The sequence below is a fragment of the Alosa pseudoharengus genome, unplaced genomic scaffold (assembly GCF_046254945.1).
Source record: "Alosa pseudoharengus isolate Yale_2024_CS ecotype anadromous, Long Island Sound unplaced genomic scaffold, YU_APseudo_1.1 YU_APseudo_1.1_scf_12, whole genome shotgun sequence".
Taxonomy (NCBI): domain Eukaryota; kingdom Metazoa; phylum Chordata; class Actinopteri; order Clupeiformes; family Clupeidae; genus Alosa; species Alosa pseudoharengus.
In genome coordinates, this window is record NW_027468587.1 from 8,434,244 (window position 1) to 8,450,766 (window position 16,523).

At 40.3% G+C, this 16,523-nt stretch overlaps 1 protein-coding gene across 1 annotated transcript; it reads right to left on the reverse strand.

Moving 5' to 3' along the window:
- Positions 1–2,765: 2,765 nt before the first annotated feature.
- Positions 2,766–15,988, reverse strand: LOC143118868 (uncharacterized). Its single transcript, XM_076279994.1, has 5 exons — positions 15,805–15,988; positions 9,902–10,082; positions 9,524–9,661; positions 5,954–6,272; positions 2,766–4,992 (listed from the first exon to the last, which is right to left on the reverse strand). Exons 2-5 carry the CDS (start codon positions 10,072–10,074, stop codon positions 4,708–4,710), a joined length of 915 nt encoding a protein of 304 aa, XP_076136109.1. The 5' UTR covers positions 10,075–10,082; positions 15,805–15,988; the 3' UTR covers positions 2,766–4,707.
- Positions 15,989–16,523: the final 535 nt, after the last annotated feature.

Sequence of the window (16,523 nt, forward strand, 5' to 3'; positions counted from 1 at the left end):
TATACTGCGCTATTTTCTCTGTGTGCAAGTACAAACATTAGCTTATTTTCTAATAATACACTATAGCCACGTCTTACAATTGAATAAGGGGGTGAAACTTGTTCATTCGAGAACAAGCCATTACGTTTGATGTGGGCTGTACAGTAGATCTACATACATTAACTTATACAATTCATTTCATTTATTGGGGAAGATGGGGAGCGCCAACATTCAGTGTAGAAATAGAACTGACTTAGTGGGTTTATGGTGTGCACATACAGTCACTACTGTTAGGTTGAGGAGGGACAGCAGACAGCTATAGTGATGCTATTTGTTTATATTATGGCTCTTGAGAGGCACACAGCATGTGAACGCAACATAGTGAGAGTGAAACTGCTAAGGGCAGTCCAGTGGGAGTGGACAATACTGTAGCTATGATGTGGATGCATAGCAGACCAATGGGAATGGACTACATAGTCGAGATGGCACAGGTCCAGCGTGAATGTTTATGTTTATTGTTTATGTTTGTATGTATGTCCAAAGCAACTTACAATGACATCAATAAACATTACACCGATATTAAAATGAAGGTGTATATAAAGTCATAAGGCCTAAATAAGAAAAATATGAATAGACTTAAATAGAATTATCAGGATAATAACTGTAGCGTGAATATCCTATAAGATGCACTAAAATGAATGCTTTTATTCCACATGAGGGAGAGGACTCTGCCTCCCATTGTGTTTTTTGATATTCAAGTTAAATCTCTTTTTATCTAGAAAATGTCTAAAACTCAGTCAGCCATGTGTATTCTTTTTATTCTTTTTTTAATTTTGTAATTATATTTTCTTTTTTATTGTGATAGGACAGTTAGAGAGTGACGGTAAGTGACCCAAAATGACCCAAGTAAATGACCCAAGTAAATGACCCAAGCCAGACTTGGGCCCTTGGGCACCCCGTGGGCACTTGAACCCATGTGTGGTAGCCCCCCCCCCCCAGCCATGTATAATCTTTTATTCAAGATGAAAGCCTTATAACTCCCCTCCTAGGTGACAAGAGGGATGTTAGTCAACCTCCGACGCTACTGATTAAAGATGAAGCCACACAGTTTGTTTAAATACTTTAAGAAAACATCTAATCAAATTGCAAGAGGTAGTCAAACTAACCTCAGTCTACACAGCCACAGGTCTGGGGTGTATAGGTCTTCTTTTATCCATAATGGGGCAGGGGAATGGAACAGACAAGTATATATAAAATGCATGGAAATATTTTCCGGACACTTATTTATGAATTCATATGGAATGCCATTGTCATATGTTATTGGCATGCCATACATCATCATTCAACTCACCTCACTTACCTTCCCAGAAAAATGAGGTTTATGGAGTGTTTTATTGTTAATTTGTTATAAAGTTAAAGCCAGAAATATCCCAATTAGTAATCCCTCACTTATGCACCTTTGGTAACAATATCAGCCAGTCTTGGGAATGACCCTGAAAGCTTGGCAGACTTTTCTTCTAGGAGTTTCTGATACTATAACCCAATAACCCTATGTTTCACATCTTCACAAAATATGTACAGCTGTGTAGCTGTGAACGCTACTTATTTGAGACTGCCATCCTCCCAATTCTAAATGCTTATTGGTAGCTCTTTCAAATGACAGCAATAAACCTTAGCCACCTTTTCTCCTCTCCTTTTACTGTATGCTACTGACCACCTCTTAAAGGTCAATTCAAAAAGGACATCTAATGGGCAAAACTGGCAGTGCAGTCAGTGTGCAAATCCATTTTTGCAGTAATTAAACTGAAAATCCGGTGTGAAATCAGGTCAAAGCCAACCGTTTTGTACAGTAACATAGCACTTACTGCTCATCACGCAGATGCTGTCTGAACTACAAGAAGCTCTAACTAAAGTTCAAAGCACAAAGAGGTAAACCACAAAGTCCTAAGAAAATTACAATCATCAGGCCTTATTAGTGTACTTTCTAAGTCATAAGGCCTAAATAAGAAAAAAATATATTAATGGAATTAACAGAATAATAACCATACTGTGAATATCCTATAGGATGCACTAAAAATGAATGCTTTTATTCCACGCTTAATAGCTGAAGACACCTCCTCCAAATGTGTTATCTGATATTCAAGTTAAATCACTTTTTATCTAGAAAATGTCTTTAACTCAGTTAGCTATGTGTATTTTTTTTATTCAAGATGAAAGCCTTATAAGTGACAAGAGCCTAGCACCTGACTCATGACTCCTCCTCAATCTAAGTGGAACAAAATGTATAAGTATAAATATGTTTTTATAATTTATATTTGAATTGCCTTAATTTTTAAGTACAACTTAATGAAAATGAAATGGGACCCCAATGGATCGACCTTCCTAACTACCAAAGTCACCAGAACTCCCTCCCTCCCTCCCTCCTTCCCCCCAGCGTAGTCTCAGGTTGACTTTGAGGAACTACGTAATGACCTTGGGCCATGTGACGCAGTCGCCCCCTGCGGATCCTTCCGTCAGGGCATCCTGTCTGACCAATGCTGACGGCAGTGACCCCGCTCTCACGCATTCACACCAGTGTGTATGCCAGTGCCCACTCAAACAAGGCCATGGTGTCCACATGCGTACCAAGCGAGTTGCAGTGTTACATGAGCAAGTTACCGGTACTTTTATTGGTTTGTATGAATGTGTGTGTTATGTGTGTCTATATGGATTTACAAGGTTGTAGGACAGTATTTGATGAGTATATAATGTGTATATAATGTGCAAATGAAAGAGTCATAAAGCAATTATTTTCTCATATATTGTATTTAAAAAAACAAAAACAAAAAATGAATTGTGATTAAGCATGTGAGTGAATGAATGAATGAGAACACAGAATAACGCCTCCCAAGAACAAACTACAACAGGCATGTAACATCACTGACAAAAAGTGACTCTTTTTTCTTTGAAAATTGAAAATAAATAAGCACACACATATCAAAGATACAGTAAACCAAGCATGTTTAAGGGTGACAGTGAAATGTTAACAATAAATTAATATGCAGCTCCAGGGACAAAGTTTTGGCAGAATCTTAGCCCGGAGACAAAAGCTATATACATTAAAAGTGCACCCTTATAACCCGCTTGAAATGATCCATTATGAAGGGGTTTGTAGGAAACATAATGAAAGCCACAGCTCCAAACACGAGCACTGACTGTATTACAAAACCCACAAGGAAAATTACAAAAAAACAAAACAAACAAAAAAACACCAGTTTCATAGAAAGTTCAAGTTCAAAAATATCTGTGATACATTTTCTGAAAGGTGATCTGAAGGGATTTGCAATTTCTCAATGAGAAATCCGAGCAGTTACATAGACTGTACAAAGCTTTTTGTGACTTGGAAAACAAACAAAGACACATGCATTTGTATTAAAAAAGAGCCATAAATAGATTAGGCAGGATAGCTTTGAGCTGTGTATAGCACCACCGAGATTAGATTAAATACAAACAAAAAAACCAAGCATGCCCATGACACAGTACGTATTCAATTTCAGACAGGCCATGTAGAATAACATCCCTATTTACAGTTGTTGTTTTGCACATATTGGTTAATTATGCCCTGGACCACAGAGATTCTGAATGTAAATCACAGTGATAATTCTCCTGACAGCAGGTAATCACATTGACAGGAATCACATTTTTTTTATAGTAGAAAAACAAAGATTGTGCGTGCGTGCGTGCGTGCGTGCGTGTGTGTGTGTGTGCATGCATGCATGCATGTGTGCTCGCGAGGGTGTATTCATGTTGCATTACATCCAATTTATCCTTTGCATGAAGCATTGAACCAGAGGCATGTTAATTTGTCTTGCATATAGAGGAAAAATACTCCAAATGAAGAGGGAACATTTTTGTAGAGGGGAAAATGCCCTTGTGGCACTGCTGAGTATCCCTGCGACCTTTGCTAGACCTAGAATAGGCAGTGCAAAGACTTTTTCTTTGGAACACTAAAAGGCGAGGTTCTATCATTCCACCAGTTTCTAGTACTACTCATAAAGGACACTGGGGGGCGCTCTGACACGATTCATCCACTCTACTTTGGTCTGTATGCAACTGCAAATGTCAGATTCTACTAAGAGAGGATTTTTAGTTTAAAGGATAGCCCTACAGAACAAGCTACATTCCTTGTTTGGTTGCATAGAATAGATAATGTTGTTTTTCACTTTATATAGACTGGATGCCCATCATCGCATCCCTAATAATCTCCACCATTCTAGGATAGGGCACATAACATATTGAACTTTCATTAAAATTAAGAAATTCATGATACATTTGCCCCTTGTGTGACCTGTAAGTGTCTGTGGTAACAAGATTGGAGGTCATTTATACGGTCATGTCGCCCTCACCGACGGAAATATCAATGGGGTTTATACAAACATTGCGTAACGTGAATCTATTTTGAAATGTGTGAAATTTGCCAACTGGCCATCAAACCTCAGTCAAGTCCAAAGGTGTAAGGTAAGAAATAAAAGGTGTAAAAATAAATATAGTCATATTAAAAGCTATTGTATTTGGTTAAAGATATTTTTCTTTTCTTTTTTTCTAAAAAAAAAAACAGGCATTGTGTTGACCCAAAAACAGATATGACTGTGACTCATTTCATTTCAAAACAACTACAGTGGAATTCATATAAAAGAAATTAAGAAAATACCAGTCCTGAGTGGCAAGACTGGTGGTCCTAGGGGGTGTTTATCCCTTCACTGCACCCCACGGTTGAAGGGTGGCATGGGGCATGATGAACTGGGGCGGGGGCTTGGGCAGCAGGTAGTAGCCTACCATGGGGGGCGGTGGGGGCCCACACACCGTGGTCAGGAAGACAGGACCCTTCTTTTTATACTGAGGCCACATGGGAGCTGGGTGGTAGAAATACTGCGGCCCTAGGATTTGCTGCTTCTGCTGCTGCTGCTGGTGCTGCTGGTGCTTCTGCGGGTGGTGCTTCTGCGGGTGCTGGTGCTTTTGCGGGTGCTGCTGTTGCTACAAAAGATGAACACCAGACAGTCAATGAATAGGAACACTTCTAAATTGAACTGAATGTCTTGGGATATCGGTCATTTCAATCTGAGGTCCAGAAGAACATGAATGACTTTAGTGTTGCTATTCAGAGGCGTTTCCCAAGGCATTGATGACTTTCCCTTTTAAATGAGAGCGAGACTACTATCGTTAATAGATAGAGACTAACATTTTGCTCAACAACTCTTTCCGGAAACACAGTCTAGTTTAGCTCAACGCAATATTATTATTATTTTCAGCGGTTGTCGCATGTCAAGTAAGGGATAATGTATAGAACGCCGGTCATTATTGGGAAAGGGTCAGGGCGAACCAGACCCGACGCGCAGCGGAGGAGTCTTGTTCCGCCCTGATGGGACTTATTTTCCCAATAATGACCGGCGTTCTATACATTATCCCGCTTATTACACTGCTTGGCTACTTGCCAAAACGAAACAATAAACTCCCCACAATATGACTATTTAGCCTACATAGCCTAGGCTATAGCCTATTTGTTACCGTTCATCGTGGGTTTACTTTTGCTGAGAAACAAATAGTTCGCAACAACACACGCTGAACTTGAATCAAACATTCTTTAGAACACAGCTGATCAACCGTCTGCTTTTCACTTTTGAATGAAGTTCCAGTAGTTGCGGAGTGATATGAATGACCTGAATTAGAAGCACAAACTCCGTTGCCATTGACAGCGGTCATTAATTTTTTTCACAGGTTCTCTAGTCGAAAATAATGACCGCTAGAACTTTGGGAAAACCCATTCAAGTCAATGGAGCGTTCTACTTGCATTGTGAAGAGCCGTGTAATAACTGGTGAATAGTACACGTTTTATATACCTGAGATTTTGGGCCCTTGGGCCTGCTGAATAGTACACATTTTATATACCTGAGATTTTGAGCCCTTGGGCCTGCTGAATAGTACACATTTTATATACCTGAGATTTTGGGCCCTTGTGTGGTCCTCGTGTCCTGGGCCTCATAGTGATAACAAACGGCTTCTCCTCAGCTTTCTCCTTCTTCTCCTTCTCCTTCTCTTTCTTTCCCTCCAACTCTCCATCTCTCCCTTCTTCCTCGGCGTCGCTGGAGGCCTCTGACCCGCAGTCGGACGAGCTGGCCGAGTGGTAATCTGAGGTTTCCAAGTTTGCGAGGTCCGAGGGGGACACGCTACCATCTTGGTCACTCTTGTCCTCATGCTCCTCCTCCTCACTCTTGCTGAAACTGGCCACAGTGAAATACCGGCAGTTCTCTCCAGACCTAGGGGGAAAAGAAAGAGAGAGATTAAATAAGGAGAGGAAACAACTCACAAATGACATGTTATATTGTGTGCACGGTTCTGTTTGTTGTTGGTCTACTGTTTGTCTGTCTTTTTGTAGATGAGGTTTCTCTATTTTATTTACAGTTTTGCCTTTCTTGGCCAGGGACCATTTGAAAAAGAGACTATAGTCTCAATAAGATCCCCCTGGTTAAATAAAGGAAAAATAAAAAAAATAAAAAATACAAATTTCTTCTCAGGAGAAAATGAATGGGGTGTTTCACAACCATGTACAAAAACAACTGCCACTGACAGCAACATAGAACACGTGTGTACATAGGAGTTGTAGATGTTGCGGAGCAGGTTGAACGGTCAAATCTTTGGGCACTCTGGTATGCACTTAAGCAAGGACAGAACTTTTGTTATTTATTTCTAATATACAGCTACAAACTGTACAGATGGACTTTTATGACCACAATCACAGACTGCATCATCTACAAGTAAAATAATATAATAATAATAATAATAATAATAATAATAATAATAATAATAACTAGATGTACCGCAGAGCGGTACAAAATATGACCGCCGCCCAGTCCAGTACATTTTTTCCACAAAAATAAATCACGCTGAAAGGCCTATATGATTCTAACTGTCTCACTAAATTGCATTATCCACACTCAATTCTCACCGGTATCTGCTAGACAACAAGTACCAAAACATGATAGTTCATAGATTTCACATGTAAAAATAATTTTATACAACCTCACCCCCATCTTGCCTGTTCATAATTCATAATGAGAAATTCTTGAATTGTGTGCATGTGTGCGTGCACACGTTTCTGTTTATGTGTGTGTGTGTGTGTGTGTGTGTGTGTGTGTGTGTGTGTGCGTGCTTGTGTGTTTGTCTGCGTATGTGTGTTTGTGCATGTGCATGCATGCGTACATATGTCTACTGTGTGAGTATGTGTCATACGTATGATTACTGTGAATGTATGTGTGTGTGTGTGTGTGTGTGTGTGTGTGTGCGTGCTTGTGTGTTTGTCTGCGTATGTGTGTTTGTGCATGTGCATGCATGCGTACATATGTCTACTGTGTGAGTATGTGTCATACGTATGATTACTGTGAATGTATGTGTGTGTGTGTGTGTGTGTGTGTGTGTGTGTGTGTGTGTGTGTGTGTGTGTGTGCGTGCTTGTGTGTTTGTCTGCGTATGTGTGTTTGTGCATGTGCATGCATGCGTACATATGTCTACTGTGTGAGTATGTGTCATACGTATGATTACTGTGAATGTATGCGTGTGCGTGTGTATCTGTTTATGCACATGTGTGCACATGGAATGGGTTAACATCACCCCTGGAGGCAAACATACAGAAAAAATTGGTCATCCTAGGCCCTACGGTTCTCAAGATATTCACAGAAAACTGTGTCTGCCCTACCCTCCTTTCGGGGGGTCCAGTCCAGCAACAGATCAAAACGAAAAACGATGGTTCCATGCTATCTATGTGGGGTTACATGCAAGGATTCAGTGTCCCAGGAATCCTTGTTGGTGTACGGTCACTAAATGTACACATAAATCATTTTATTGTAAGGCCCCCCATGAACGAAAGTTCACAAAACTTGGCATGCATTCGGAAGGTGTCATAATGATCCTACACTTTCAATTTCGTGCAGTTTTGACCATGTCAGCCAGAGATATTGTGATGAACACCTAATTTTTTGCTTTTTAATTTTTAACTAGGTGGCGCTATACATGAAATAAGTGGTAATGGGATGGGTTGACATTTACCCTTAAGACCAACATACAAAAAAAAGGTGGACCTCCTAGGCCCTACGGTTCTCGAGATATTCACAGAAAACTGTCTCCGGCCACCTACAGGCCAGTTGGTGTATAGTAACATAATTTGTGTGGCCCCCCATGAACGGAATTCCACGAAACTTGGTGTGCATTCAGAGGGTGTCATAATGATCCTACACTTCCAATTTCGTGCAGTTTTGACTATGTTAGGTCACAGATACCTGCGATTACAACACCTCATTTTTACTTTTTTGTGTTTAACTAGGTGGCGCTATACATGAAATGAGTGGTTATGGAATGGGTTGACATGGCCCCTTGAAATCAACATAAAAAAAAAAATGGTCCTCCTAAACCCTACGGTTCTTGAGATATTCACAGAAAACTGTGTCTGCCCTACACTCCTTTCAGGGGGTCCAGTCCAGCGGGGGGGCTACAGATCAAAACGAAAAACGATGGTTCCATGCTATCCATGTGGGGTTACATGCCCACCAAGTTTCGTGTACCCCGGTCTTTCAGTGTCCCGGGAATCCTTGACGGAAATTTGGACATGCGGGGAAAAAATAAAATAAATCTGACTAAACCTATATGACCGCCGCTTCGATGCGCGGCGGTCATAATAAGCTTTATTTGTATAGCACCTTTCATACACAGAATGCAGCTCAAAGTGCTTTACATTTGAAGTAATAGTCAGTCAGTCATTATCAATCATTCACTTTTTTTCATTGCTGTGGCCGTTTATTTTTCCAATCAGCAACATATCAGAAATATAGAAAACAACATGTCATAAGACTGGCAGCCTTAACCCTTTACCCCCCACAAGCACGCTATATGGCAAAAAGTCATGTAGCATTTGGCCTGTGCATTGTTTGCACCCACGTGACAAGCTTAAACTTGCTGTGGCAGCCAAACACTCTTTGCTCCAAACTCTTTGAGTGAATATCAGCTCACATTTTTAGCATACAAGTCATGACAGGCTTTGGGTCCACAAGATTAAAAAAACCAGGGATTCATAGAAACGTTTTCTGCCTCAAATTGCCAATAGTCCAAAACAAAAACATTAGAAGATGTGCACAACATGTATTAACCTAGAGGGAAACGGTTTTTACTTCCAGCCCAGAGATTTCACTGAACAATTTCAATTCAGAGATTTCACTGAACAGTCGCGGAACCAAGGTAGGATGATTATTGTATTACTCAATCCCTAACGACTAACAGAGCTAGTCATTTTGGTCTTACGAGCATACACGACGACACAGGTGGTATTTTGTCTAACAGGGTTTGAGTCAGACGATAACATCACCTGTATATAGGGGGTGTGTCTTGGGGATATGTGTGTGAATGGGAGTATGGGCACATACACACATGCAGATGTTCACACAGTTTGTATAAGCACACACCCCCGTGTGTGTGTGTGTGTGTGTGTCAGAGTAAACGTGCCCCAGTGGATAGTGACTCACCGTACGCACACCTCCAGGGGGTCGATCCAGAGTGTGATCTCGCGGGGCAGGCGCAACTGGGACGGTAGGAGCTCGCTGTCCTCACAGGCCCGCACGATGCAGTCGTCACAGGGCGCTGCCGCATTTATCCTGATGCACCTGATATGAGCAGACGCAGAGGGGCCGTTAGTCCGACCAGTCAACAACACTATGTGAACCATGATTTCAAGTTACAGATCTGTGTTTTGACTCATCTGTGTGAATAACAAACAAAAGCCAGGTATGACATTCCAGGAATGACATGATATGACATGACATGACATGACATGACATGACATATGAAAGGGTGCCAAGGGAAATCCCAACGCCGCATGGGCTAATGAGGTTTGGTAAGTGTACCTGTAGGCCTGGCCTTTGCTCGGGTTCTCCGGGTACCAGTGTTCGGCGTATTTCTCGCACAGTAGTTTTTGGAGTTTCTCGCTGAAGTGCTCGGCTTTCACTTCGTCCACACGGCCTCGCTCTAAAGCGAGCCGCTTGAGGAAGTTTGCCGCTGCATTCACCTCCCTCTTCATTTCCTTAACTGTAATGAAACAACAGCAGGTCAATTTGACTATGAGCAACATGAGAGACATGTGTTTTACTTTGCAGGAAGCACTGTTGTTGAACACTGTTCATACACTACACTAATATATATTTATACACTATCACAGTAAATCAGTATTGTGTTAGATACATTGATGAAATCTAAAACCACTACCAACAAGTGAAAACAAAAAAATGACCTAACTTAAAAAGAAAAAACTGCTAAAACAAGGCACCACCATAATTTAAAAGATCCTGAGAATTGCTGACCTTTTAAATAAATACATGTGTGTTTGTATAGCCGATTTGAATGCAGACACGGGGAGATCCATTATTTTTGGGGCCATTCTGTAGGCTCAAACAAACCCCCCTCGGTCTGAAGCTCTCGCATGCTTTTTTTGACATGTCTATGCGAAGATACAGCTAGGGACCAGTGTTTTTCTGATGGGGATGTAAACAACCTTCTATGGAGTGACAAACACACTTGCATGTTGTAAATGCCAAATGCAAGGAGTGGGATTAGGAATAGGGACAAGGAATTAGATTTTTTATCTGTGGCAGATCAGGGATGTACAGCAGGGAAAATAAATATTGAACACGTCAACATTTTTTTCAGTAAGTATACTTCCAGTGAGGCTATTTGCATGAAATTTTCACCAGACATTAGTATTAACTTAGGTAATCCACACATATAAAAAAAATCCAAACATTAATGTTCATAAGTAGAGTTATGAGTAAAAAAGTGGAATGCCACAGGAAAAAAGTATTGAACATGCCTACTGAAATTTCTTAAATATTTTGTGTAAAACCCTTTATTTGTAATGAGAGCTTCAAGGCATTTCCTCTATGACGAAACTAATCAGTCGCAGTATTCAGGTGTGATTTTGGCCCATTTTTTTTAAACAGATGCACTTCTTCTTACTCTGTATTTAAGTGAAACTTGATGACCGGCTGTTCTGTGTATCCTATCGTACAGTATATAACTTAGACAGCAGCCACAGACTATACACACAACTGTCCTACAAGGTCCTTTGCCCAAAAACAATCTGTGCTTTGTAGTTCACTTGTTTTTCCTCAATCAATCTTAGGGCTTTCCACCAGGAAAAAAGTATTGAACAAGCCTACTGAAATTTCTTAAATACTTTGTGGAAAACCCTTTATTTGTAATGAGAGCTTCAAGGCATTTCCTCTATGACGAAACTAATCAGTCGCAGTATTCAGGTGTAATTTTGGCCCATTCTTTCAAACAGATAGTCTTTTAATATTGAAGATTCCAGGGGTCCCTCTTGTAAATCCTGATCTTTAGGTAACTTCCAAAACTGTTCAATTGGATTTAAGTCAGGGCCTGAATTTCCTTTCTCTGAAACCAATTGAGAGTTTCCTTTGCTGAATGCTTTGGATCATTGTCCTGCTGGAAGGTCTAGCCATGTCTCATCCTCATTGTTCTGGTGGATGGCAAGATTCTCCCAGAAAAAATGGCTCCATTCATCATTTCTTCAACTGTATGAAGTCTGCCAGTACCATGAGATGAAAAACAGCCCCACACCGTGATGCCTCCACCTCCCAACTTCAATGTTGATATGGTATTTTTAGGGTGATGCACAGTGCCATTTCTCCTCCAAATATGGTGTGTAGTATGACATCCAAAGAGTTAAATTGTGCTCTCACCTGACCAGAATACATTCTCTCAGTATTTCATAGGCTTGTCCAAATGTTGTGTAGCAAACTTTCAATGAGCTTCGACATGTTTTTCTTCAGTAATAGTTATGTGGGGTGAGCGTGCATAGAGGCCATGGCGGTGGAGTGCATTACCTATGATTTTCTCTGTAACAATTGAACCTGCTGCCTCCAAGTCTTTCTGGAGTGGTCCTTGGCTCTTAGGCTACACTTCTGACTATCCTTCTGACTCTTGTGAGGAGATCATGTGCATGGCCGATTGATGATGCAGTGATGTTCCTTCCACTTGCAGATAATGGCTCCAATACTGCTTACTGGATGATTCTGAAGTTTTGAAATGCATCTGTAACCAGTTCCATTGATATGTTTTACAACAATAATGTTGCAAAGGTCTTGAAAGAGCTCTTTGCTTTTACCCATCATGACATGTTTCTTGTGTGACAACTTGGTAACGAAAAACCTTTTTATAGCTCATCAATATGTACTAACCCAGCTTACATTAATTTGCACAGATAGGAGGGATAATTACTCTCTATGTTCCTTGCCTTTGTGTACTGTTTTTTTTTAGCGTGTTCAATACCTTTTCCCTGTGCCATTCCACTTTTTTACTCATAACTCTACTTAGGGACATTAATGTTTGGATTTTTTAATATGTGTGGATAACCTAAGTTAATACTAATGTCTGTAGAAAATTTTATGCGAATAGCCTCTCTGGAAGTATACTTACTGAAAAAAATTTTGACGTGTTCAATACTTATTTTCTCCGCTGTATATATAGTGTGTGGTAGGAACAAAAACAAATCGAGTCAGGGGAAACATTTACATAAAAGGAAAGTCATTTGCAAATAGAGAAGAGTGTGGTTGCTGTTTCTCACCATGGTTTTAGCAAGAGAGAGAAAGGGGGTGACATGGTTTTGAATTTTTGAAAACATGTTCTCTGAACAGCAGGCAGCTAGTAAAAGGTGCTAGCCTGAAACAATTGCACCAGTTATCAAGAGGACTAAATGTTGTCCAATAAATGTTGTAAAGAAATTCTTTACAGATTTACATTTTTCACATTGGGAGAACTTTTTTTGCTGACATTGCAGAAAACCCACGTGTGACACGAGTCTGACCTCTCAGTTTGATACAAACAAACCTTGGGGTGTGGCAGAATATCCTGCTCTAGGCCTTTGCTATGTAAGACACTGCTACATTGCTACATTGCAGCAGTGCAACAGCCAAAACGTGTCAAGACTGCTAGATGCTAGACAGCAAATCCACAAGACTCAACCTCTTCCTGATGTTCTGAGGTCTGTGAAAGTGTAATCATGTGTTTGTATGTGTGTTTTTTAGTAATTAATTACTGGTGTCTCAGAACAGTTCAAAATGAACCTTCAGAGTAAGTAAAGGTAAGTACAATAAATTGATTCCTGAGTTTACAGTAACAAGTCTTTTTTTTTTTTTTTGCACATCAATACACTTTTTGCAATCACAATCTTAGCCATATGCTTATTTGCCTTTTGTTTTGCTGATTGCACTTCTTCTTACTCTGTATTTAAGTGAAACTTGATGACCGGCTGTTCTGTGTATCCTATCGTACAGTATCTAACTTAGACAGCAGCCACAGACTATACACACAACTGTCCTACAAGGTCCTTTGCCCAAAAACAATCTGTGCTTTGTAGTTCACTTGTTTTTCCTCAATCAATCTTAGGGCTTTCCACCAGATAGCTGAAAAACATCAGCCTTGAGACAAAACCTTCACTTGTGACCTTGTCTGACTTGTTTTGAAGGTAGCAAAGTTTTCTTGTTTTTAATAGATGGCAATGACATTAGAGAAACCATTTCAAGATCCCCCAGCATGGCTAGCTTGATTTTGATAAGACATGATGGTCATACACGTCATGTTTTCTGAATCCACAACAAACTATTCAAAACAAGACAGAAGTACACAGCCAGATTGACTGATTTTATTTTGCGCTACATACGTCAGAATATCAAAGTCTATTCGACATTTTCTTAGAAATGTGGAAGGTTTTATGTTATTTTCTGTCTGTAGTGCAAATCAATTAGAGCCAAGGGTGTTGTTCTAATGTCTTAAGAAGCAAAGGGGTACAGTACAAAGCAAGGTTACCGTCTTACCCTGGTAACTTTGGGAGTAACTGCTAATTTTCAGAAGAATGCTTTACTTTAAGTATTGCTTCAGAAGTGATATCTTGATTTGAGATCAACAGCAGCTCCCAAAGTTACCTGCTATAAGCCAGTATCATCACTTTGTGATATAGGCCTCAGAATATGCTCTAGTGAGTCAATCATGAGCCAATATCCCATCAGTCCACTGAAACTAACTCAAACCAGCGTGGAGAGTAGCATAGTTATTAACTATATTACAATATAGTTAGTGAATTCTTGGAAAATAATTGACAAATAATATTATGAATGAATTTTGACTGATGCCCGGGTGTGATGAAACACTGCAGTAACGCCAAAACAACTACTCAAGCCTGAGTCATCCCTGTGTTCTGGGTGACACAGCACTGATGAACCCAAAATGTCAGACCACTTTAGCATAAGGAGGCCAAACCCTCTAATTTACGACCACTCTGAACGTGGAGTAGCCTAGGCTGGATAATCTGAAGAGTCTTTGTCAGACCAACTGTTCGACAATTCACGTCAACCCCATTGATATTACTTTTTTCATCCATCAGATGTATACTAGGGCTACTGACAACAGGTGTGTTTTTGGTGCTAGTTTTCCCTCTCTGTGGACATCCATAATGTTCATAATAACTTTGGAACTGCATAAGGCAATTTTTGTATGGAGTACAAAGGTCAGTCTTAAATCAGTACATTAAAATGTGAACAGATGGAGACCTTGGGGTGTGGGTAAACTTTTAAGCGCCAAGGCAGAAGAAGATTATTTCCATTTTAAAGGAGATGACTTCACCACCAGGCCCATCTTAAAGGAGTATTGAATTTATCACTGTTGCTGTTTCAATTTGAGCGCATCAGTCAGACTTCACTTAGAACAAACCTTGCAGGATATCTCTGGTGATAAGACAATACAAAACGGTCAGCCCTGGTGAGGTCAGCATTTGTTGACAAAGTTCTTCGGCAAAAGTGAAGTGACCTGACAACCTGACATTTACAAATTAGAGTCGTGGCCAACTGTTACTTTGTTTGTTCCAAACGAGGTGTGTCAATAGGCCAAATTCACGAACTGAATAGGTTAAACGACCTACACTCCACTCCACCTACCAAAGTTACAGGCCTGCAATGCAAGTTAGACAAGTTGGGCCACGCTGATGCCCTGACCAGACCAGACAGACAAACAAAGACGAACACGCACGAGGCGATTACAGAGTAGCCCCCACACCACGCTGTCACATGCTCGGAGAAGCTCGACAGTCGAAACAATGTTTTCAGTTAACTCAGTTTAGACTTAGAGGGACATACAGACATAGGCTACACCTCAATTACTTTTCGGGCGCACGCAAGCAAGGTTAACCTATTTGTTCAAGATAAAAGATTAGACATTTTCCACTGGGTGGCCATACTCAGCTGCGATGGTTATTTCCGCGTGGTGACGGCAGCTGCCTTGTCTTGTTGACTGAACAAGGCTACGGGATCTTTTGAGCGAAATTTGGGTAGCGGAAATCCCCATGTAAAAGGGCTCACAATAGGCTACCCGAAAGTTAAGACTTTGGGTAACTTTTCGATTACCAGAGACACTTTTATAAAAGTAAATGTACCCCCGGAGGTTTCAGAACATATGTTGTTCTTTTGTCCCTCAATAAAGTTGATCTTGCTCAAATTAGATGTCATTTTCTAACTTTTCAAGTTCTATTTCATTTTTTTCTTTACACTAAATAATAAGTATAGCCTACAACACATAGTTTCGATGAGATGCACATGGGCAAAAACTTCAAACATTAATGGCTAGCCTACCGTAGACAGCTATAGTGACTTATAGCTCCCAACAATACCATTATATTAAACTAACTAATACAAATTAACAATAAAGTGCTTGTTATTATGACAGTAAATATCAAATTACTTACCAATAGTAAGGTACCCCAGGTGACTTAACAGAGTCCACAAATAGACTAGGCTAGTATTGACAATAGTCGCTGACAATTTCACTTCACTATTGCTAACCAAATTATTTGTGTCTATAAGCGCATGTTGCTTCCTTGTTCAGTGGTACAGTCAAAGTGGTCCACGTTCTGCTTTTTTGCGTTGGTATTGGCGAGTCGTTGCATTACCGTCAATGATTAACATATGACTCACTTCCTTATTCAGACACAGCGGCGAGGACAATCCTACTGCGTCTACAGTCCTAATATGGGTAGTCCCGGCTGACGCGATCACGCAAGATACATTAGACACGCAACTAGTCATTTACAGAATGGTAGTGCGCCAGAACAATTTATATTTGGACTCTTGCATGTTAATTTTACGCAGCCTCCGATTGGACATGGTGGAATATTTTTTAACTTTGAGTTGAACCAGAATGATCAAGAGCGCATTTGGCAGATCCCACTGGACACTGGAAACTGATTTCCAAAATCACTGAAATCCCAGGAACCAATCACAACCACTTTTCTGGTATGGCTTTATTCAGTCACACTAAGAACATGTTTGTCTTCCACCTTACAAAGTTTGGGCTGCCTATGAATAATACTTTTCATTATGTTAATGCCCAAACATTGCTTACCAGACAATGTGATTTTCAGGCTGTAAAACTGAAGTAATTTCAAGGGCTGAAAATAATACAAAG

Excerpts from the sequence above, each read along its gene's own strand:
- LOC143118868 (XM_076279994.1), bottom strand. The coding sequence starts at position 10,074 with ATGAAGAGGGAGGTGAATGCAGCGGCAAACTTCCTCAAGCGGCTCGCT. Across the intron at positions 6,273-9,523 it reads CCCCTGGAGGTGTGCGTACG|GTCTGGAGAGAACTGCCGGT; the intron begins GTGAGTCACTAT and ends TTTTCCCCCTAG. Across the intron at positions 4,993-5,953 it reads ACAAGGGCCCAAAATCTCAG|CAACAGCAGCACCCGCAAAA; the intron begins GTATATAAAATG and ends CATCTTTTGTAG.